General features: G+C 43.8%; 1 protein-coding gene across 2 annotated transcripts in view; it reads right to left on the bottom strand.

Annotated features, from left to right (window-relative positions):
* Window positions 1–25,645, bottom strand: part of LOC144754111 (butyrophilin subfamily 1 member A1-like) — a 470,572-nt gene that overhangs the window by 241,831 nt on the left and 203,096 nt on the right. The window contains exons 6-10 of one of the 2 annotated variants that reach the window (XM_078641677.1): window positions 12,502–12,522; window positions 10,835–10,855; window positions 4,584–4,604; window positions 3,775–3,798; window positions 3,667–3,687 (exon numbers count right to left, since the gene is read on the bottom strand). The exons of the other annotated variant lie outside the window; for it this stretch is intronic. Of the exons in view, the coding sequence (XP_078497803.1) occupies window positions 3,667–3,687; window positions 3,775–3,798; window positions 4,584–4,604; window positions 10,835–10,855; window positions 12,502–12,522 (108 nt within the window). The remainder of the gene's footprint in view (window positions 1–3,666; window positions 3,688–3,774; window positions 3,799–4,583; window positions 4,605–10,834; window positions 10,856–12,501; window positions 12,523–25,645) is intronic. 2 annotated transcript variants of the gene reach the window in all.

Below are 25,645 nucleotides of genomic sequence, written 5' to 3'. Positions count from 1 at the left end.
AATGCGTGTTAGACACCTGTCTGACGCTACAATCAGATGCGCCGATGGATGCAGAAACATTGTTGAGCCCGATCAAGGTTCATGCTTTGTGCTGCCCTCAAAGGCTACCAATCCTGATGACGGCATTCGTGGAAGCTTCACCACTACGATTGAGGGGTAGTGAAGTTCAAGATGAAAGCAGCATCGATCAGGTACGACCTTCTGTCAGTATTGCAAATCAGAATGTCAATGGAGACAATCATGCGCACGAATGCATGGTTACACCTTTTTCCGAGTTAGTGGAACTTTCCCAGGAAGCTGTTGACAGTTTTTTCGAAAGCCTAAATGATATGATGTTCTCACCAGAGCAGAAATAGAGACTTTTGAGCAAGCTCGCACACGGCGTTCCCTGAATTCGGCCTTCAACTTTAAAAATAAAGTCACATGAACAATTTCCCTCCAGTTCACGGACAGCAATTTTTCAACAGCCCCAAAATATTTTTTGCATATTTTTCGGGACACTATCTTCTGCTTAAAGTAAGAACTATTCTTAAAGAACTAAGATTCCTAAATTTTAGATAGCTTATAGACATTAGCTGCCCGCTGGTATGTTCATTGTTATTATATTATGTGATGAAATGGTCTCGAACCTTTTTTCTGTATTTAGAGCCATTTCATGTGTAAATTCTTATATACCAAATAGCTATAATGTATGAAAATGCGTGATTACCTTAGCATTATTCTACAGCTTGAGTGCATACTATACATATGACTGCAATTTTTCCTTATATTTGAAAATTTCAGAATGCATTTATGTATTTTGGGGTGGTAAGGTATACACAATGCTCTATAGTATGTTGTACTATGTTTACTATGCCTAGATTAGTAAATATGTCCATAGTTAGCGTGGAGTGGGTGTGATGTATTCCTATAGGTTCTGAATCGATCCCCCTATTCCTGACCCTATTCTGGTTAAACAAACCAACAAGTTAACTAGCAGTCAGCCCATGAGGCAGAAAACCCCCATGATGCAGATACCGTTATCTGACGCAGCCACACTACGGCACAGGAACGTGTTATCTGATTAGGTCATAACGCTTGCGATCTAATTAGACAAGCGATATTCCTCCAGCCCCTGATAAGGCATACGGAGTTCTCTAAACAAATCAAACCTATGACAACCTGGGCAAAACCCTGCGGCCATTGTTTTGATTTCACCGAGAACTTCAGTAAAAGAATGTGCTAACGAGCAAGTCGTATGACATCCTTATTGACGTATCTATGTCCATCCTTACGTCAATCTCGGCACCTTAAAGGTATAAATATTACCGATATTGCCCTATGCAAACACACGCGGTGGTGACGAGACGGAGCAGCCATACTTGCCGAAGCCCAGAGCAGAGCAGATCCCGCTGGCGCAGCCCCCGCCTTCCTGACGCGCTGAGAACGAGACGCGCTGCTTTCTCCTGCCGAGAAATCCAGCACCGGCGCTTCTGGGTAGCCCTCGCAGGCAGCCTGGAATATCGAGACCAGAGAGAGAGATACCATCCCTCATTCATCCTAACTTCCAGGTACAGAACTGAATAACCCCTCACAGAGAATTCTTTAGTTATTCACTTGGCAAAACAAACTTAACTTAAACTGTAACTTTCTATTCCCGCCCACGCATTAGACTTAGGTCAGGTACACGGGGTAGGCGTATTTAGAAACACCAGTTGAGTACGTTTAGTCAAATGTATATATGTATGTAATATATTTAATCATTTTAAACCTTCATATGGCTTAGAAACCATATCAATGTTTTTACAGTATTATTTTATACTTCTGCTTTTAATGTATGCACTTTACTTAACTATAAGTATTGCAATAATATCGATCCATTTCTCTTGTACGAGAAAAGAGACTGATCAATAAATAACATCTTTTATTGAACACGCCCGTCTCTTCCTTTTCTCTACAATCTGATGAGACTAAGAACGCACGTACTGACTGAGTAAAATAAATTGCCTTTTGTTCACACGACTCTCGAGATATACTCTTGATTAGGGGAGAGCAAAGTTGTCATGTTCTATGGTTGTCAGAAACTAAATCCCTTCTTGTCTAATCAGGGGAGTTAATTCTTTCCTGAACATTCGAGAAAGTTTCTAGTGAACTCTGAGCTAAGCTGGCAAACCCAAAACTTTAAGTCTAATATTGACAGTAGTAGACCTAGTTAACGTCTGGCCTAGGCCTTTACAATTGAAGGTATTATTCCAATGCGCAGAGCCTATTGGGATGATAGGAACTACACTACAACACGACATCGCTACGGTTCGCGGCTGGTTTTTACGACCCAGCAAGTACGATTCGTGTCGGGTACGCACCGTACGACCCTTTTCCTACGGGAGCCGAAAACAGTCGTAAACGCAGAGTTCGTGCCAAAACAGGTACGGAACGCCCCCCCCCGGGTACGGCACGTACCCCCCATGATCGCAGGGGTACGCGCCGTACCCCAGTGATCATGCGGGGTACGTGCCGTACACCCAGCGTACATGGGGTACGCACCGTACCCCATGTACGGTGGGTGTACGGCACGTACCCCATGTACGCTGGGTGTACGGCACGTACCCCGCATGATCACTGGGGTACGGCGCGTACCCCTGCGATCATGGGGGGTACGCGCCGTACGGTGTGTAGGTGATCATGCGCTTTTCCGTACGAATCGACGTGTACCGTACGAATCGCGTCCTGGTCGGCCGATCGGGATCGGAATCGTCCGGTCGTACGGCGTCCGTACGAGTCATACGGAAACGGCTCCGGATACGATTCGTACAAATGGGGATTTTACCGGATCGGAATCGACACCATAGTAGACAATTCTCTCCTGACACTAGAAGATGCCCTCTGCCTGCTGATATTGCTGGACCTGATGTTGCTTGACCCATCTAAGACAGAATGCCTCTTGTTTGGGATGAAGAGAAAACAAAAAACAGTACATTATAAAAAAAAGATATAGGGTAGTCGGTACTGTAGTTGTAGACACTTTTGACAATCACCATATTGTGCTTCAAAGTTCAGAAGAATTTTGGTGAATTCTATATTCTTACAGTTGTTTATTTGCACATTTTACGTTCATAGTTCTAACAAAACTATTTTGGAGCCTCATAGGAATGGCAGTCAACATGTTTTGCCCTTTTTGGCACACAGACCTGGGGCTTTCTCAAGACAAATAATCCACTGTCTGTAGGTCTGTGGCGGGCTGCAAATTCAGGTTGGAGCATGGAAAGTTGATTGAGTGTGCTCTGAAATGTACCTTAAAACTCCATGTATCCCTTCAAATATAAGTACATCAACAATGACCAAAACATATTGTGTGCTGTAAAACCTTGAATACTGTATGTTTTTCTCTAGAGATATTTGGGAAAGAACGTACCAATAGTTCACATTTTTAATGATTGGACACAGCCAGATGCCATAACTCTAAAAATATACTTCTGGCAACGGGCCAGGCATCTAGGCATAGAAGGATTTCCAAATTGTAGAGCTTTAGGCAAGAACACACTAAGGTTCCTGATTATGATGTCACAGAAACTGCTCCCAAGCTTGGAAAAATGAACTGGGATCAATGTTTTACTGTGTAAAGGTACAGCAAAATACCACTTAAAGAGATTATAATTGCTATTTTAATAGAAAGACCATCGCACTCACCTTTTTCTTTTGGGAGAAGGTCTGTGTACACAAAAACAGATTATTATGAGCTCACTAGAATTTGTTTTTTATAAGATCCATCAATTCTTGCTCAATTTATACACTTACCTTTCACTGCTTTAATTAAATCACCTATAAAAGAATATATAGAGAAGACTATTATAATCTTGTTTTGAAGAAGTGCAATTTATTTCTACATTGCATATCATTGAAACTAGACAGATAAAGGAAAACTCAGAAAGGGTAGTATTGGCTTCTGGGAGGATTTTTTAAATATTGCAATTACATTTTGTAAAACAAAATGTCTGAAATGTGAAAATATTTCTGTTTATTTAGCCATAGATATTTTACACTTTTCAAACAAACCTATCATGTTTACATTCATTAAACCTTTCAAAAATCCCTTAATCATTGGCATGCTATTCAAGTATTTCACATCAGTTACCTTGCACTATAATGGTTAGAGGTCTGTAAAGTAGTAGTAAATTCAATTTCAATGCAGATTATAAAATGGTTCTAAGACATGTAACAAACAAAATGTGCAGAATTTATATACCGTACAACTATTTTTTAAACACCCTACTGTCATTTTCAAATTATTTCTTTTGATATGTATGCTCTGACAGACAACAATAGGTTATGAATGTCAAAGCGGGCATTTCTGAAGATTTGCAAACTGGCGTCAAAGAGCCTTTTTTTATTTTGTGTTGCTGTGCAGAGTAGGCATTGCCTTACTCACTGGATAGAACATAGTCTGGCTAATAGTTCCTCTATAGAGAAAAATATAGTTCTCAACATCATATTAAGCAAATTATTCATGACCGGCAGTAGCAATCTTCAGACATGTTGTTTAACAGAGGTAATCTACCATGACTGGATTTGTGGTTGCCCACACACTTCAATTAAATTTCACGTACCTTTGTCCTTCTGGAGAGAGTCTGAAACAGGGACAACAAATGTGTTACTTGTGCAGATTTTGTACTCCATTATTCACAATTTCATAGGCAAAATTCCAAGAGTTATTTCACACTTGAATATTACGACAACTATGTTTGAGTGTAATTCTCTGATTTCAAGCTATTCACAAACATTACGGTATGATGGTAAAAATGATGGGATTGAAAACTTCCCACCACAATGAACAATGATATTTTGACAGGCAACAAATGATTCTGCATTTGGAACATTACATGTCCTATACAGTGTGCATCATCTCAGGGACTGTGATAGAAAATTGTCTATGTGCGCAAAATCAACTTACATGATGCATGCAGAAAATTGCACCTAGAAACATATTTTTTACAATATTATGAAAGATTGTAATAAGAAAAGAGCTATACATGACATAAATAACACACATAAGGAAGTAATGATACTCAGAAATAAGCCTGGGCGGAGCTCGCGGAGTTCTACTAACCAGAATTCCGCAGAGCGGCCCAAAGACTCAGCGAGATTCTGCGGAATCCAATGTGCGGGCAGAGATGCTCAACGAGCCCATACATGCTATGTTTTTGACATTCAGCAACACAACGTGCGTTCTAGTGATTAAAATTGTTTGTGAACGGTGTGAATGTCGCATGCGCACCATAAAGCTGCGTTAGGGACTGTCAAGTCTCTCAAGCACTTGCTGCCCATTGTCAAGTCTCGCTGGTGCTTGCAGGCAACTAGCAAATCTTGTTGGCTCCAGTGGGCGGCCAGGAAATCTCGCTGGTGCTTGCAAGCGCTCGCAAAATCCCAGTTCAAGAGCACAAACTGAAAAAAAATGCTGCAAATTCTGCAAGCAGAGCAGAATTTTACACCCAGGCCTACTCAGAAATCCAAAAATAGCTGCCCATCTCACATTGTTGATTTCAAATAGGGTCACCAAACCCAACACATTAAAAAACAATATGCATTTGTTTCTGTTTCGCTTCTGTGGACATGGCCATTTCTCTTTATGTATAAAAGAATTTTAGTATACCGGGCTAATCCAACCAGAAAAGCAGAGGGATTAATGTCTAGGAAAGTTCTAGGCTTAGAGAGGAAGGGGATTACTACTTTTATCTGTGTAATCAACACTGTGTCACTTCTGAGGTCTCTTACAGAATCTCCATTAGACACAGTCTCTGAGGGATTTAACATTATTATGAGTCCCATATTAACATTTCACACCATAGCCAAGCAGACATCTCATAATAGATCTGTCTCTGTCTCATTCTTCTATTTGCTTTTTATATATATATCCCCTAGCATAGATGATACTTAAGTCCACTTCCATCAGCAGCAATAACATATATTTTTAGCTCACACATTTATTACTCAGATGTGCCAATATTTCTCTGGTGTGTCAGTTGGGAAGTCCTGTAAGATTTCAGAAGCTTCTTGATAAAGAAAGGTATCTGGATGCTGCTCAGCCGTATACCCTTGACAAATCCCTCACTAAGGCCCAGATTTACAAAACATGCGCACTATCAGTGCAGCACTCACAAACGCTGCTTTGCATGAGAGGGAGAGAGAAGGACAGCGCCATATCTACAGAGATATGGCTCTCTCTTCCTCTCTTTTTACCGGTGGTGCACAATCAGGGTGCTGACCACCAAACATTCACTTTTGTGCCATAGTGCAAGGGTGCATGAGTGAGAATAGCGTAGGTTTCTTTTGAACTGGTAGGTTACCCTATACTATGGTTAGACTAACTCTAAAAAAGTACCCCGCATTGGATGTGTGCTGCACAGTACAGCACACATGAAAAGTGGGAAGTATTAGGAGAAATTAGGGCATTTATTCTTTTTAACATAAGCTTCAAAGTGGTGTACTTGGTTACGCAAACCCCTGTCTTCTGATGTTAGTAAATAGGGGTTTGCATCAAAAAGCATGGATGGTTGCATGGGAATACCTATGTACCACCCATGTAACTCCCCCTTGAAAGTAAGTAACGCAAAGCGGAGCTTAGCTCTGCTTTGTGTTACTTTTAGGCAACTTTTCAGTGTGAAACAAGTTTTGTGCTGGAAAGTAAATAACAAAAACAACAACTTTTCTCTGGTCTGGTTCAATTTTATGACACAAACACTGCACACAATGTTTGTAAAACTGGGCCTGAGTTGCTATTGTTCTGGCTTGAACTGTATACAAATCTATTAAAGCTGGGATAAACATGTAAATCCTGGCTACTAGGCATCAGGTTAGCCAATAAATACACAGGGCTCGATTCACAATGACCCCCACACTTGTGGCAGGGGTCCACAGACATGGCGGGGGCCTGCGCTCTGGTCAGAAACTTTACACTGCCGTTACTCATTGTGGAGGTCCAACCAGGAGTGAGGGTCCCCCGCCACAAATACGGGAATCTGCCACGACTGAGGGCCCCTGCCACAAAAGCAAAGGTCCTTTATGAATTGGCCCTACAAACATTACCCAATACCCGGAGGAAAAAGTCAGATTTGGGAGTCTGATTATACCACCCTAGATATGGAGGAACGCCAGATCGTTACAATATCTGATACGTTCCTTAGCGATATAGCATTCTCCACGGCGTCTCTTCTATCCCAGGGTTACATTGGTCAAATTTATCACCCCATGGTGGAAAGACTTAGTCAATGTCTCAGAATGTACTACATGTCCAGTTGGACTGTAGCCTGTACATAACCCAGTGAGCAAGACTACATAGGGAGGATTTTGTGGTTACAATAAGTTGAGTTCAGGAACACAGTGGAATTACAAACCCTCTTCCATTGATGAATAACACATTCAAAACCTTTAATAAACAGAACATAACTTTTCAAATATTTATTTTAAACTACTTACCTAGTACATAAAAATCAGAATATAAAAATAAATGCAGTGAAGCATGTCATGGTCGGAGAAAACTGCAAGAACATTTCTACCATCGTTATTGAGTCTCTCGTGCTTTTTAGATGTGTTATGCTAACTTCGCTAAAGCACTACATAGCAAAACAGTTCTTGGGTTTCTAAGATACTTCACACAACACACCTGTGGTTTTGATATGGAATAGCAAGTTAGGTATTTTCTATCACAGCTTAGCAGTCTGTGCAAGACTGGAACATAAACTGTCACCAGCTGAAGGCCACATCACCTCACTGCCACATAACAGTTGCCTCGATAGCCAAGACTCTGAGGCGCTCTTTATGCGTGATCCCATATCTGAGTTTCTTTATCATGTGACTTCCAATTTTATTTTATCGTACTTTTTATTTTGAAAACAATGACAGGATTTTCAGACATTAAAGTAAGAATAGGACAAGATATTCAAGCAGCAAATGTGCCAACTCCTTTCTCATAGTGATACTGTTAACATTTATAAACAATCCTGCACAGCAGGTACTTATGGTACAGGCATTTCTAATATTGCTAGACATCTCAAATACTTCTCACTTTCTATTATAGAAAATGTATGATACTGTAAGCTCTCTTTAAAGGACGTCACTGTTAAACAATGTTTTGTAACTTGTACCCTGTAATTTATACCTATTGCAAGCGGTTGTGTCATTTTATTTGAACATGGTTAAATAAACATGGGATTCAAAACTAAGAAATCACAGAAGGGGGAATACTTTTTATGCCCTATTATAGGTGAAACTCCAAAGAGCTACAGTGAATGGAGGATATCCATCTCACATAAAGGAAGTACCCAATATTACAACAAAGGTTTCCCTTATTCTGTAGTAATTGTTTTTTTTGAGGGTGTCATGAAAAACAACTCAAAGGTCCAGGTATTCTGAGCCCTGCCATGTGTGCTAAAATGATACGCTGTCTGGGCTGGATCCCCCGCAGAGTTGCAGCAGAAGCTAGAACATAAACAACAACTGGCTGAAGGTCACTTCTCACTTCTCACTGCAGTTGCCTGCGACTGAGGTTTATGCTACCAGCCTGCATGACCTCTGTCTCAATATCCCTGGAGTGATGCTACTATTTAGCTAACGTCTGATGTCTGGTTTTTATAGTATTTGATTGCTGATTATATCAAAATAAGACAAGTGCTCATTTTTGCAAATGCACCAACTCGATCATCATTGTGATGGTATATTGGTAACATTTTGATACAATACTAGACAGCAGGTACATACGATGCAGACATTTTTCGTATTTATTCACAGCTCTAAAAACTTCACGCTTTCTAGGAAATAAAATAACAAAGACTGAAAAAAGCCCAAAAAGTTGAAATTGTAGTTAATTGTGGTAAAGTAGGGAAGCTGGGAATAATTCCAGTTTTTATGGTATTACATTGTTCAATTCAGCCACCAGATGTATTTGCTTTGCTTCCCCTGCACCCACCTTACCGCTGATCCCCTCTCTCCCAACCGCCATGCCGCTGGCAGCGAGGTGGCCCTCAGGCACATCACCCACCCAACATTTTGGCCCCTGGGAAAATGTTTGAAAGTACCCATGTTTTAGACAATATTCCAAAATCAGAGCACCTAGGAATAGAAGGATTTCCAAATTTTAGAACTTTAGGCAAGGAGCCACTAAGTTTCCTGATTATGATGCACAAAAACTATTTCCAAATTTGAACTATGAAGATGATCTACTGTCTACAGTGACAGCAAAATACCACTTAAAGAGATTTTAAAGCATCGTATGCCACTGTATTAAGTGAAAGACCATCACAACTTTTCTGTGTAGACAAAAACAAATATGAGCTTAGTAGAAGTTGCTTTTATATAAGATCCATCTAATATTGCTCAATGTATACCTTACCTCTTGCTTTAATTACCTATGACCTATCAGAGACTATATATAGAAGAATACATTAATCTTGTTTTGAGGATGTACAATTCATTTCTCATTGCCTACTGGTGAAAGTATAAAGATAAAGTGTTGTATTAGCTGTCTAGGAAGATTTTCCTAATATTCCTATTAATTTCAGCAAAATGTCTGAAATGTGATATTCATAAGATATTTATTTTCTCATAGCAATAGATAATTTATGCGTTTCAAACTGACCTACCACATTCACAATTATTATACTTTTCTAAAATCTCTCAATCAATAATTGCCATGTTTTTTTTAAGTATATGACATTAAGTTGCCTTGCACCATAATGGTTAGTAGTCTGTAAATTAGTAATACATTCAACGCAGATTACAAAAAGGCTTGAAAAGTATGTAACAAACAATATGTTCAGATTTTGTAAACCTCAAAACTATTTAAAACATCCAACCATAATTTAGAAATGTTTTCTTTTGATATGTCTGCTCAGATAGCCAACAATAGGTTATGAATTTTAAATGGTCATTTCTGAAGATTTTCAAGATGGAGTTGGGGAGTCTAATTTGAGTGAAATCCCTTGGTGTGCGTCTAGGTGTTTTTTGTTGCTGTACAGAGTGGGCATTGCTGTGCTCATTTTGTAGGGAACCTCTGTTTTGGTATAAAGGAGAAATAGGGCCAGATGTGCAAACATTAGGAATAACACATTCCTATTTGCAGTTGTCTCCTAATCACAAATAGGAAATTGGATTCCTAATGTATGAACCTCATTTGAATGTCATTAGCGATTACTAATGGGTCAGAAGATGAACTACCTCATGCGTATTAATGAGGTAGGTTGAAATTTGAGCCATTAGGAATTGTAGCTGAGGTCAGCAGGCCACATTGTCTGTGATTGCTTTTTAATAGAGCAATGATCTTCTTTTTAATGCAGCCCATGTCCCTTAAAGGAAAATGGGAGGCATCTAAAAGGAAAAATTAAACTTTGCTGTCTGTGGTTCCACTGCCTGCTCTTAAATAATATTTTTTAACATGCTCAAAGGGCAAGGGTTTGCCTAGGGACCCTTGCCCCTAAGTGAATGGATTACTACCAGTTTTAAACTGACTGTAAAGTATTACTGTTTTGTGACTGGAATTTGGATGCAAAACATTAATACCTACAATTTAGATTTGGTACTTGGAATCTCAATTTGCCTATACTACTTTGTAAAAAGCATTTTTGTGGGTGAAAAAGGCCACATTCTGTAAATCAGGCAGTTTACGATGGCAAAAAAGCTTTGTCGATTAGGCACTTAGTCTGCCTTATCATCCCTCTATAGAGCAAAATATTTTTCCTAACATCATCATAAGCAAATGATGCAAGACGGGCAGTAAAAATCATCAGACAAGTTGTTGAACAGAAGTACTTTACCTTAAGTAGATTTGTGCTTGCCCTCACCCTTGTTTTAATGCAATTTCACGTACCTTTTTCCTTCTGGAGAGTGTCTGAAAGAGAGACAACAAAAGTGTTACTTGTTTTGATTTAATACTCCATTGTTTCAAACTTCAAAGAAAGGCAAACTTACAAGAGCTGTTCCACGCTTGAAAATTATGACAACTGCGCTTAAATGTTATTCTCTAAGCTCAAGCTATTCACAAAAATTATGGGTATGATGTTAAAAAATGATGAGATTTAAAACGTCCTTCCACAATCAGCATTTGACAGTCAGGACTAAACAGAACAAATGAATCTGAGCGCTGTACAAACACCTTTGCGCCAAAGGGCAAGGGTGTGTGCATGAGTCTTGCATAGGTTTTGGACTGGAAGGGTAACCTTCCAGTACAACATACTATGCTTAGACTAACTTTAATGCATTTCCCATGTTGCATGTATGCTCTACAGCACACATGCCAAGTGAGGAGCTTTAAGGGAAATAAAAACATTTCTTCTTTTTAAATCCTGCAACTAAGGGGCATTATTTTTTGGTGCAAAGATCCTGTCTACTAATGTTAGTAGACACTTTAACGTTGTTATCGATTCCTTATTGTCCTAACTCTCTTATGGTTTTAGAGGTGTTACGCTAACTTTGCTAAAGAAGCACATAGCAAGTCTGTTCTAGAGTTTCTAAGATGGTTCCCCTAACATTCTTGTGGTTTCAATATGCAATAGCAAGTTAGCTATTTCCTATCCCAGGTTAGCAGTCCGTGCGAGGCTGGAACATAAACAGTGGCCAGCTGAAGGCCACTTCTCCCCACTATTGCCTCCAACAGAGGCTTGTGCTGCAAACTGGCTAAGCGTTTGTTTGAAGGCCCTCTTTATCTATGGTCTGATATCTAAGTTTCTGTTGCATCTGAGTTCCGATTTTATCTTATCCTACTTTTTATTTTTAAAACAATAACAGGATTTTCAGACATTAAAGCAAAATAAGACAAGATAATCTTGGCAGCATATGTGCCAACTCCTGTATCATAGTGATGGGATCTTTTTAACATTTATAAACAACCCTGGACAGCAGATGCATATGCTGGAGGCATTTCTAGTATTTCTAGGAATTTCTGATTTTCTAATTTTCTATGAAAGAAATAGAAAAGTCTGAAAAAGGCAAAGAATGAAAAGGTCTGAAGTCTGGATAAACACAAAATGATTGAAGTAGAAAAGCCTGAGTGTGAACTATCACAATAATCATGACATCCCTAATGATGATAGACCTATATCTATTGACGATATTCATGATATCATACATAAGAATAAAAAAGACAGTATCCACATTCGTAAATAAAAATGTAAGCTAAACAAGTTAATATGACTGCAAACAATAAGTTATTATTTTCAAAATGGGCATTTCTGAAGATTTTCAATCTGGAGTTAAGTTGAGTGAAATCCCTTGGTGTGCATCATGGAGTTTTTGTGTTGCTCTGCAGAGTGGGCATTTCCTTGATCACTGGAAAGAGGTCTTCTGCTCTTTTTTAAAACAGACATTGTCTATCTAATAGCCCTCTATAGAGCTAAATATAGCTCCCAACATCATCTTACCCAAATGATTCTAGGCAGGCAGTAACAATCTTCAGACAAGTTGTTTAACAGAAGTAGTCTTGTCTACCTTGACTAGATTTGTGAATGCGTGAACGTTTTTCAATGCAATTTCACATACCTTTTTCGTGCTGGAGAGTTTCTGAAATAGGCGCAAACATATGTTACTTGTGCAGATTTTACACTCAATTGCTCCAAATTTCAAAGGCAAAGTTTTAAGAGTTATTTCACACTTGAATATTAGGACAACTGTGTCCGTATCTAATTCTATGGATTCAAACTACAACTACACACAAAAATTATGCGTATGATATTAAAAATGATTTGATTAAAACCTTATCACTACAATGAACATTTGACAGGCAGGATTAAACAGAATAAATAAATCTGCATTTGGAACATTACAATACCTAAACAGTGTTCACCATCTCAGGGGCTGTGCAAATAACTTGTATCTGCGCGCAAACTCAACTTACAATATGCATTCATAAAATTGCACCTAGAAAAGTATTTTTAACAATATTATGAAAAATTGAAATATGAAAAGAGCTATACATGACATAAATAAAAAACACATGGAAGCAATGATACTCGGAAATCAAAAATTAGCTGCCCTTCCCACATTTTTCATTCTAACTAGAGTCAACAAAAGTTAACACATTACAAAAACAATTGTTGCATTTTTTTCTTTTTTCGTTACTGTGGATAGGGCCATTTCCTATAATTACATGCAGGTTACTACCAACAACATTATATGTATGTCATGAAGCATTTCAGCATTTTAGCATCCTGGGAAAATTCAACCAGAACACCAAAGGATTAATGTCTATGAAAGTTCTAGGCTCTGACGGGAAGAAGAATACAATTTTTATCTGTATAATCACTGCTGTCTGTGTCCCTTTTGAGTTCTCTTGCAGAATCACCATAAGGCATAGTCTTTGAGGGATCTAAAGTTAATATAGGTCTCACATTACCACTTTAAATTGTAGCCAAGAGACCATCTCTTAATTGTAGATCTGTCTCTGTCTCATTCTTCTTTATAATTCTTATGTATCCTCTAGCATAGATGATACTTAGGTCCACTCCCATCAGCAGCAATAAGGTAAAACTTGTAGCTGGAGCCTATATTGCCCAGGAATGTCTATTGGGCAGTCCTGTAAGATTTCGGAGTATTCTAGATAAAGAATGGTATCTGGATGCTGCTCAGCCACCCACCCTTGTAGGAATCCCAACCTAAGGCCAAGATATACAAAATTTGCGCAGAACTCAGCGAAGCATCACTGAGAGGGAGAGTGTGGATCAGCGCCATATCTACAGAGATATGACACTCTCTTCCACTCTAGCGATGGCATGCTATCAGGCTGTCAACTGTCAAGCACACACTTTTGCACCACAGTGCAAGGGTGTGTACATGAGTCTGGAAAAGGTTTTGTTATGGAAGGGTACAAAAAACTATCCATAGACTAACTTTAAAGCAAATGTTTCCCACATTGGATATATGCTGTACAGTATGGCACACATGCAAAGTGGGAAGCATTTTGAGAAATAAAAACATGTCTCCTTTTTAACGCCTGCTTCAAAGCGGTGGTACTTTTTGGTGTAAATCCTGTTTCCAATGTTAGTAGATAGGTGTGGTCTTTCCTAGACAGATACACCTACGCAAGTTTTGGATTTTAGCCTTTTTGTTTTGTTTTATAGTCTTGCTCAGAGAGCTCTCTCTTTCCCAGTAGTGGTCTTCTCCTACTCTGGGCTATCACAGATACAATGCAGTGCTTGATTCCTCTTCTGTTCTTTCCTCACTCCACCCTGTAGTCACCGCTTCTTCTTCCCAGAGCCTCAGAGGATAGTCATGGGGGTTCATGGCCTTGAAGAAAGCACACAACAGGGTAAGTATTGATTTATTAGGGCTCCCTCTTTTACCTTTAGTGACCACCACCGTGTTTGTGACAAGTATAGGGCCCTATCCCTAAAGAGTGCCTCCTTTCACCTCAATGGTGTTTACTGAACTGGTATCCGCACCATGACCACCACCTCCGTAGAGACAAGAAATTTACAAAATGTACTTGCCTGGGGCCAAAGACCTCCCCCTGGGTCTTGGCACTGGGAACTACAATGTCCTCCTGTCCCACTTGGTAGCTGTATTTGATTGGCTTTGGGATGTCATGCTTGTTGCGGGCCTCCTCACCACCTGAAACTGGCTCGGCATCCTCTCCCTGTGTCTCAGCAGATGGGGTGGCTCCCTCTCGTCCTCAGCTACTTACTCTGGCTCCACAGGCTTAGCCAGTCTGTAGAAGTCCTCCGGTATCGTATCTTCAGTCTTCTCTCCTTCGGCTGGGCAATCCATCGCCGTACAGTCTACTCCTTCCACACACCTTTTCCACATCACATGTAGGTTGTGAGCGGCGGTCCTCCTGGGCCACCTCTTGAGGCTATTTGGAGCAACTAGAACGTTGCTGATCCACACTTCCGGGTAACTGGTGTCAGCCATGATGACATTTCTGGCTGGGTTAGTCTCCCAACTACCATAGGGCGTTCCTTCAAAAAGCATGAACGGTTGTATTGGAGCACCCTTATAGAATCCATGTAATGACTTTTTGAAAGACAGTTATGCAAAGCAGCGTGCTGCTTAGCATTACCTTTGGGCAGCTTTCCAGCACAAAGCAAGTTTTATGCTGAAAAGTAAATAACAAAGAAAAACATTTTTCACTGGTCTGCATCAATTCTGTTAGACAAAATCAGGGCAACATGCTTGGAAATCTGGGCCTAAGATGCTATTAAGCTAAATGCTGAATGCTCAAATTAAAGCTGGGATAAAAAGTCAGTCCTCTGGTGCTATACATCAGGCTACATAATAAACACAGCAGGATTATCAAGACCCAAAAGAAGAAGTCAGATAGGAGACTCCAGATTATGAAATGCAGTAGTAAGGTTTATTCCAGTAAAGTGATCTCATCCATTCAGCAGGAGAAGTCAGGTGCAACTGACAGCAAACAGCAGAGGCATCACCACACCAGGTTCTATCACCGTGGTGCACTTTTAAACATAAGCAATATGTCTGCACTGACTGCAGTAATGAACCTATATGTGCATTAAGTAACTTAAGGATATTACACACCTTCCCCCTATATACACAACAAAAAATATATAATAAAGAAAAACAACTACACAAAAAGATAGTGACATGTAAAGTGTCAACATGTGAATAGCATTGAACCTCCAAAATAACTGTGTAACAAAATTACATTTGAAAATCATTAAACCTCAATGGTAACTTGGTGATCCTTTTGTCTCTTGAATCACTTCCGATTCCACCGTCCACGGTTGGACTCAATCGGGAAACAACTGAAGAGGGTTTATCTTTACTAACATTTTACTTACTGTTTTTGATACCCACCACTCTGTTGAGATTCCAAATACGGGAATCCACAGTTTGGATAGAATTGGTTAATACCTTTATTACCCTGAGAGGCTTCTGAAACAAATCATATGATTTCCTACCAACAGGAGCTCTAATCATGACTAAGTCACCAACATTGACATTGGTAATATTCACAGCTTTCCTCAGATCATAGTTCATTTTGCGTGCCTTTATTTTGTAACACTTCTCAAACTTCCAGTCATTATCAGAACTCCCCACCTCTTTTGGACTCAGTTTAATTGATCCAAAAAGGAGCAACTAAAGTGTTACCACACCTCCCTTTGAGTAGTTCAAAAGGAGTTCGACCAGTTATGGCATCGGGTGTGACTCTGTACATTTCAACCGTCCTAATGCCTTCCTTTTTCCAATCCAAGCCATTATTTTTGGCTAAATCAATGGTTTCTTTTAAAACACGGTTGAAGCGTTCCACCATGCCATTGCTTTCTGCGTGGTAAAGGGAACACTTTTTATGTTTAATAGAACACTTTAACAAGAACTCCTCCATTTCACGAGAGACCAATTGTGTTCCATTATCAGTCAATAATACTCCAGGTAACCCTTCTCTCCCAAAGACCTCCTTCAAAAACTCAATCACATGCATAGTATCAATACACTGAGTAATTCTTACTTCCTGCCATCTGGAATATAAATCAACCAACGCAAACACATAACTCTCACAACCATTTCCACGAATAGGCCCTAAGATATCAAAGGATAATTCTTTCCATGGCTGTTCCGGCCTTTCCCTGATCATCATAGGTTGGACCCTTGGTTTCTGGCACTTTTCACTCAAACAACAAGGTATGCAATCCCTCACAAGCCGTTCGACTTGCATGTCCATCTCTGGCCACCAATAGGTAAGTCTTAGTCTCTCCTTGGTCTTGGACATACCAAGATGACCCTCATGTGCCATTACAAGAAGTTCTTCATGCAGAGTGGTGGGTGGAACTAACCTAGTACCTCTAAAAACAAGACCTTCACACTCAGCTAATTATTCTTTCTCCACCCAATTCTTTTCACACTCACCTTTGACTTTCTTATGCAATCCATTCTTAAGTAGGGGGATCAATTCAAGAAATTCTTTATCCTTAGCATATTCATCTCCCCATCTGTTTTCTTTCATCCCACCAGCCTCAATAGTACAAACCCATCATTAATATGATCCTCCCCCGGTTCGGTCTTATCATCACTTTGTACCACCAATATTGACAAAGTGTCTGCAACACTATTCCTAGCACCTGGCAAATATTCAACTTTAATGTTATATCCTTGAAGTGCTACAACCCATTTAGAAATCTTCCCAGAAATGGGGGGGCAGAGCTTGCCAGCGTCGATGGTGGACGCTTGAGTGTGGAGCTCCGCGCCATCACCTGAACTATCCTGGAAAAATCCTGCATTGACGGAGCAAAAGAGATTTTGGTTCAGGGGCACGGCCTCCGGGAACCGGCCAGTAACACCGTCTGTGATTTCCACAGCGCCCTGACTGCCCGGGACGAAGCTGCGGTCGAACACACATCCCGGCGGACAAGGCCGCAAGACTCGGACTTGCCTGAAATGCGATCCGGCGTGCGTCACCTTCCGTCCGGCTGGGGCCGCGGGGCGCAACCCGGAGACGTTGAAATATCGCAAAGGCCTCGAGTCCCTAAGCTGTCGGAACATTACCCCTGGAGGCTGCGCTTACCAGCGGTAAGAAGCTGGGCGAGATCCTGACGGCCTGGGGCTGTGAGATGAGGCAACAGTGACATCGGTGTGCTAGGTCGCGGGGCCTCGGAGTTGCCTTGCACGTCCCCTGGAGCACGCCTCGTGTCTAGCGGCTGGAGCCGCGATATCGGACCTGAGGGCACCGAAGCGCTAAAGGGCCCAGAGGAAGTTATTAGCTAAGGGGAGCGGGCCGCAATATTTGAAAACGGTGGGGAATTCCTGGGCTGGCCGGGGCTCATTCTTCCCCCACTCGACACACCAACAAGGCCGGGAGAGGCCCACCACTAGAGAACAGCGAGGGAGCTTGATGCCTGCCGGGGTGCACACGCCCACAGCCACCCTCATTAACGTCTGCAGCTACCTGGGGGAGCCTGGTGAGTCCCGGAGTTGCCGGTAGCCTGCCCCCCCCCTCCGGGTGCTCTTACTTTGCAGCAGCCTGTTGGCCCCCACTGTTCGTTTTCCAGCAGAGGAGCACATAGGGGTGGCCCTGGCCTGCGGGCACTTTGTGAGTGCGCTGACAGGCGGTGCGGGGAGCTCTGTGGTGCGAGTGGGTTTGTTGTCCCCAGACACCTGATATGGCCCCCCTACTAGCCCTGCGTACACCCTGGGAACTCTTTAAGGAGAACATTGGTGCCGGCCCACACTCCCCTGCTTTTGACTGCGAATCGGGTGGCTGCACTTGACTGCTGCAGCGGAAACCCTGTTTAATGGCCGGAGACGACCACCTGCATCGCGCCCATAGTTGGTGAGAGTTATCCCGTTATTGAGAAGGAGTGGAGATCTTGCTCATACAAGTGGAGAGACCAGGCAGGGGGCTAGCGGCGGGAAATTTGCGCTGGGACTAGCTCAGGGCGGCTAACGGAGGGGAACTGAAACATTGCCGCTGCTCTGGGCACCATGGGTAAAGGAGACAAGACGCAAACTAAGCTCCCTTTTGGACAGCGCCGAGCGAAGGCCCCAGAGACGCGGGAGCCCGTGCCTACGCAGCAGGACAGGGGCCCGGAGAGCTCGATCTACTCAGACATCAAGGAGCTGCTGGTTACCATGGAGAAGATTGATGCCTTCACTTATGGTATGGACCGGATGTCAGAAAGAGTGGATAAGCACGCAGAGAGATTGGACATGTCGGAGAGATGCCTGACCGAAGTGGAGGAGGCGCAAATGGAACTGGATAAAGATCGTAAACAAATCGGCAAGCTCCTTCAGGTAATACAAGATAAGTCAGAGGATTTGGAAGCCCGCTCTCGGCGCTCTAATATACGAATCACAGGTGTCTCGGAGACGACACACACCGGGAAGATGGAGTTGTTTGTAGAGAAGCTGCTGACCATGATACTGGGAGATGATGTCTTCTCGCCCATGTTCATAGTTGAGAGGGCGCATCGCACGCTAGGCCCGCGCCCGCTCCCTCGAGGCCAATTATCCCAAAACTTCTAAACTACAGAGACAGAGATACTGCGTTGCGGTTAGCCAGAGAGAAGGGTAAGCTACAGTTCGAGGGGGCAGCCATCTCCAGGAGGAACGTCGACATTTTGCTCCATATAAACAGCAACTCCGCGACCTAGGGCTAGATTATGCTATGCTGTATCCGGCGAAGCTACGAATCAACCGACAGGGGCATCGAGAGTAAAGGAACATGCACAGTCAGTTACCGTTTGCGCCCTTACATGGAATGTCAGGGGGTTGAATGATTTCAGAAAGCTTAGGAAAGTGTTAGGCTACCTAAAAAGACATAATATAGACATAGCGCTGCTGCAGGAAACCCACTTGCCACTATCAAGCAGGATGCTACACAGCAGAGGCCTGGAGGGGAACAAAGCTGCGGCCGGGTTCACCACCCACGCTAGGGGGGTTATCACATGGGTCAACCCGAGTTCGAAAATCCAGATACAGACCCTCTGCGCAGACACAGAGGGTAGGTACGTGATAGCGACCTGTAGGGGACTGGGGCTGGACTTGTTAGTTGTCAATGCCTACGGTCCCAATTATGACTCCCCTGAGTTCTACGAAACACTAGCTGCTAAGATCGGCACATACGGCAAGCCCCACATAATATGGGGAGGGGATTTGAATTTGACACTCAACCCAGACATAGACAGGTCTACAGGCCCACCTCGTAGGCTGTCGGCGGCTGCACAGATGCTGGTAGCTAGACTTCTCGTGTTGGACATGGATGATGTGTGGAGAAGCAGAAATTCGGGTCCAGGTGGATACACGCATTACTCGGCTTACCACGAAATGTGCACTAGAATAGATTACTGGTTTGCCACCTCGGGGATTAACCGTAGTATTAAACACTGTACAGTGCTACCGCGCACGCTGTCAGACCATTCCCCCGTACTACTGGTAATGGAGGCCCCTGCTAGGAAAATTCCCCCTATTACATGGCGCTTTCCACCATACTCGCTCCTAGACCCAGTGTTTCGCGGAGAACTTGCAGAGTCGATTGAAGTATTTTTTTAAAAGAATGTTGGGTCTGTGGAGGACTTTCAGACTGTGTCGGAGGCGTTTAAAGTCTACATACGGGGCATTGCGATGTCTAAACACTCCAGTGTCCTGAAGGTGATAAGACGCAGGTTGGCTGAGCTAGAAAATCAGCTGCAAGCCCTTGAGGAACAGCAGCGGAATCGACCGGATGGGGCCACGGAGGAGGGAATCAAACGCCTCCTAGTAGAGTTCCATGATGAAGCAGACAGGGAGGTTAAACATTTGGGCAAATATGCCACAGCCCGCACATACGGAGAGGGGGAAATGCCTGGCTCAGTACTGGCTAACATCCTTAAAGGCAGAAGAGGGAGGCAGCTGGTCACGGAAATGAAAGACGTGGATGGACACAGAGCTACGGATGAGGCAGATATAGCCTCTATCTTTAGAGATTATTACTCGGAATTGTACTCCTCCAAGTGCGGGGAACTGTCAGCCGAAATCCTAGATTACTTGGAGCATGTAAAGCTCCCATTCCTCTCTGACTCTCAAAGGGAATTCCTCATGTATCTCATACAACATGACAAAATTAGAGACGCCCTGGCCTCCATGCGAACGGGCAGCGCCTGGTATGGATGGCCTGACAGTCGAATTTTACAAAACATTTCAGGAACAGCTACTGCCGCATATCTCCACTCTGATGAGTGACATTTGTATCCAGGGAAGCATGCCGCGCTCCATGAGAGAGGCAATGATAGTCACTATTCTTAAGCCGGGCAAGACACAAGACGAGTGCGGATCATACCGACCGCTGTCGTTGCTGAACGTAGATACCAAGCTATATGCTAAAGTACTAGCAACCAGATTAGCACTGCTGGCCCCTGAAGTAGTGGCCCCAGAACAAGCAGGGTTTATACCTAGCAGGAACTTGACGTACAATATAAGGACGGTACTAGGAATTATTCAACATGTTCAGCAGGACGTGACAGCCGCGGCCATTTTCCTTGACATGGAAAAGGCATTTGACTCGGTGGAATGGCCGTTTCTACTCCAGGTATTACGAAGGATGGGAATTGGGGAGCCCTTCCTGCAAATGGTAGGCGCTCTTTATAAAGGGCCCTCGGCTAGAGTGCGAGTTGGCAATGCGATCTCAAAACCCCTCCACATAGGCAGGGGAACTCGCCAGGGGTGCCCCCTATCCCCCTTGTTATATGCAATAGCGGCAGAGCTTTTGGCTTGCGCACTGAGAGAATACCACGGCCATGAGGGCATACGTTTCCCGACTTACAAAATAGTAGTGTCCATGTACGCGGATGACACGCTGCTGTACGTGCACGACCCTGCGACGAACCTTCCCCCGCTGCTGAGAGAGGTTGTACGCTTTGGTGCGCTTTCCGGCCTCAAAGTCAACTGGGCAAAATCCATTGTGCTACCTCTAACGCCTGTGACTAGGCAGGTGGAGACGGAGTACCCTCTTCAGTGGTCCGAAGACCCGATTAGGTATCTTGGAATACAAATTCACACGGACCAGGACCTGCTCATTAGCCAAAACTATGGTAGAGAGGTCAGCAAGTTGGAAGATGATATAGTGCTCTGGAGTAAATTGCCTCTCACTCTGATGGGCCGCATAGCCATTATGAAGATGGTGGTCCTGCCGCAGTTCCTGTTCCTCTTTAATGCTTTTCCAATAGTGCTATCTAGGGCCTTCTTCCAGCGGCTGACAAGTCTCATGATTAGCTTAGCGTGGGCGGGAAAGCAGCCGAGGGTCAAGTGGTCGACACTTACTTTGCCCTACAGCATGGGAGGCCTGGCGGCCCCAGACCTTGAACTTTATTACAGAGCAGCTCAGGCGTCGCACCTGCACACTTGGATACACGGAGACAGGATGATCCAGCATGTCCGTATGGAGCGACTATTCGCTCACCCGCAGCCACTTCCGGCCACGATCTGCATGCCACTGGATCATAGAACAGGAGTGTTAGACTACATTACTGCTACCAACCATGCATGGCACTCACTCCTGCAACGGCAGGGAGGAGCGCTACTATACTCGCCAGAGATGCCGCTGGAGTGGATGCTTTGGCTCCCACCTATGGTTGAGAAGGGTGTTACCAGAGAGCTGGCGAAACTAGGTCTCCACCGAGCGGGCGACTTTTTTCAGGATGTGGCCAAAACCTGGGATCAAGTGCGTGGTGATGGCAGAGAGATCCCTATGCTGCAACACTTCCAATTCCACAGGGCGCGGAGTGCTCTTTCGGAGCTGCTCGGTCCGGACATGGCAGAGCCCCCAGACGTCCTCGAACTTAAGCATGGGCTGAAAATTCGTTCCGCTCACGGAATTTGTGGATTTTCCGCGATTTCACGATCCGCGAATCACGCAAAATTGCGGTAAAATCCGCGAATCAGCGGGGACGAATTTTCAGCTAAGCACTTACAGGGTTACATCAGCAGGTGCAAAAGTTGAAGCTAATTTTTTGTAACCTTTTACAAACGGGTTACAAAGAAATTAACTTCAACTTGGGCACCTGCTGCTGTAAGCCTGTAAGTGCTTCCTGGCGCCTCGTTGCCCACTTGCAACTATTCTCTGACCCTGCTATGACCCTTGAAGCAGGGTCAGAGAATAGTTACAAGTAGGCAATGAGGCGCCTGTCACGAAAATTAAACCTCAATAGGAAGCACTGACAGATATAAAAACAAGCATTTGCAATGCAATAGGTCTCGCATTAGGAAATTTTGAGCTATTGGTCTTGTAAATGACAATTTTTTTTATTTATGTGTTGGTTTTGAAAATAGCTAAATTAATAGCTTTGTCATTTACAATGCAAATAGTTATAACTTTCGCAAATGTGACACCTATAGCATTTGTAATGCAACATGTTTTGTATTTACGTGACTTAGATGTATTGATATTACAAATTACAATGGCTTTTAATTTTTTAAAATAATTAATACTTAAATAAAAGTGATTTTAATTTATAACGGCAATAGCTTAAACTTTTTTAAATAACTTTTGTGAAGATTATTTTCAGTGTATTTTATTGTGATGAAAATCCAAGAACAGAAGTGAATTATTAACATCTTTCTGTGACATTTGTAATAAAGTTTGAAACATTGAGAGAACATATTTGAACCAGTTGTTGTTGAATGGTTGCACAGATTGATGCTGGGGTGGCGCTGAGTGGTGCTGTGGTGGTGCTGAGTGGTGCTGTGGTGGTGCTGAGTGATACTGGGATGGTGCTGAGTGATGCTGGGGTGGTGCTGAGTGGTGCTGTGGTGGTGCTGAGTGATGCTGTGGTGGTGTTGAGTGATGCTGTGGTGGTGCTGAATGGTGCTGTGGTGCTGAGTGATAATGTGGTGGTGCTGAATGATGCTGTGGTGATGCTGAGTGATGCTGTGGTGGTGCTCAGTGGTGCTGTGGTGGTGCTGATTGGTGCTGTGATGGTGCTGAGTGATGCTGTGGTGGTTCTGAGTGGTGCTGTGGTGGTGCTGCGTGATAATGTGGTGGCGCTGAGTGATGCTGTGGTGGCACTGAGTGATGTTGTGGTGGCGCTGAGTGGTGCTGTGGTGGTGCTGAGTGATGCTGTGGTGGTGCTGAGTGGTGCTGTGGTGGTGCTGAGTGATGCTGTGGTGGTGCTGTGGTGGTGCTAAGTGATAATGTGGTGGTGCTGAGTGATGCTGTGGTGGTGCTGAGTGATGCTGTGGTGGCACTGCGTGGTGCTGTGGTGGTGCTGAGTGGTGCTGTGGTGGTTCTGAGTGATGCTGTTGTGGTGCTGAGTGATGCTGTGGTGGTGCTGAGTGGTGCTGTGGTGGTGCTGAGTGATAATGTGGTGGTGCTGAGTGATGCTGTGGTGGTGCTGAGTGATGCTGTGGTGGCACTGAGTGGTGCTGTGGTGGTGCTGAGTGGTGCTGTGGTGGTGCTGAGTGATGCTGTTGTGGTGCTGAGTGATGCTGTGGTGGTGCTGAGTGGTGCTGTGGTGGTTCTGAGTGATAATGTGGTGGTGCTGAGTGATAATGTGGTGGTGCTGAGTGATGCTGGGGTAGCGCTGAGTGATGATGTGGTGATGCAGAGGGCAGAAAGGCACAAAAAGCAGTCTAACAAAGGGCAGATGGGCAGAAAAACAAGGGGAAAACAAGTCTAACAGAGGGCATAAGGGCACAAAAAACCAGTGTAACAGAGGACAGAAGGGCAGAAAAACAAGGGGAAAATGAGTCTAACAAAGGGCAGAAGGGCACAAAAAATAAGTCTAACAGGGGGCAGAAGGGCAGAAAAACAAGGGAAAAACGAGTCTAACAGAGGGCAGAAGGGCACAAAAACAAGGGAAAAACGAGTCTAACAGAGGGCAGAAGGGCACAAAAAACGAGTCTAACAGGGGGCATAATGAATCCCACCCTGCGTGTTTGTCCACGAAGATGCCACCTTTTTGTGCAATACCTCTACTCAACTGGAGTACTTTCTACTGTCTAATCAGTAAGTGCTCCCTCGTTGGCTAAATGTATAGGGGCAGATTTACAATAACTGGCGCATCCCCAGGGATGCACCAGTTATTGTGCGCCGCAGCTCCGCCACCCATGGTGCGCCGCATTTAGAATGCGGCGCACCATGTGTGCGTCACGCATCTGTGCTGTAAAAGCAGCGCATTGCTGGAGCTGCGTCGCGCTTGCGAGACAGCTCCAGCAATGCTCTGGGGGGCCCTATCTCCCCAATGCTGCATAAAGCCTTGCGCCAGCTTCAAGTAGGTGCAGGGTTTTGACGCAGCATTGGCCTAAAAGTGACTAAGTGAAATCTTGTAGATTTCACTCAGCCACTTTTAGGAGGTGTTTCTGTGCAGGAACGCCCTCCCCTGCGCCGGAACGCCTCCTGAAGGCGCAAGGCTTGACAACGGGACGCATCTCTCAGATGCGTCACGTTGTTAATACCCAGCACCATGGCGCATCTTTTGTGCTGCCGCTGCATCACAAAAGGTCTCGGTAGAGGGTGGCAGTCATGAACCAGAGGGTGGCAGCGGTGAACCAGAGGGTGACAGTTCTGAACCAGAGGGTGGCAGGGGTGAACCAGAGAGTGGCAGTGCTGAACCAGAGGGTGGCAGGGGTGAACCAGAGGGTGGCAGTGATGAACTAGAGGGTGGCAGTTGTGAACCAGAGGGTGCTGTGCCCATACACGACCGCATGGGTAACTTCATAATGCAAGCGGGCCGCAAACACGCAAAAAGCCCCGCGAACACGCAAAAAAACAAAAATCCGCAAATTCGCACAAATTCGTGGATTTTGCGGATTGCGAATTCGATTTCGCGCAAATTCGCAGAACGCGAATTCGCAAATTTCGCCCATACTAACTGTTATATGTCATCAAGAACAAGGAGCCTCGGAAGCTCCTCACAAATCTATATAGGGTGGCTAGGTCGCAAGGAGAGCACCAGCTTATGAAAGCGAGACTGGCATGGCAAAGAGACCTGGAGACCACGTTAGATGACGCGACATGGCGGTACTGCTGTGAAAGCACGAGGCGGATATCGCTTAATGGAAGGCATAGGTTAATCCACTTTAAGTTCCTGCAGAGGGTGTATTACACCCCGGAGAGACTCCACAGTTAGGGTCTGCGGCAAACGGCAAACTGCGAACTTTGCCATGCTGCTGACGCTGACTTCCTGCACTTGTCGTGGAACTGCCAGGGCATCCAGTCGTTCTGGTGCGATGTCTTTTCGGAAATGAGCAAAATCCTGGA

Source organism: Lissotriton helveticus, chromosome 5_1 (genome assembly GCF_964261635.1).
Source record: "Lissotriton helveticus chromosome 5_1, aLisHel1.1, whole genome shotgun sequence".
Classification (NCBI taxonomy): domain Eukaryota; kingdom Metazoa; phylum Chordata; class Amphibia; order Caudata; family Salamandridae; genus Lissotriton; species Lissotriton helveticus.
This window is presented reverse-complemented; position numbering and strand designations above follow the sequence as displayed.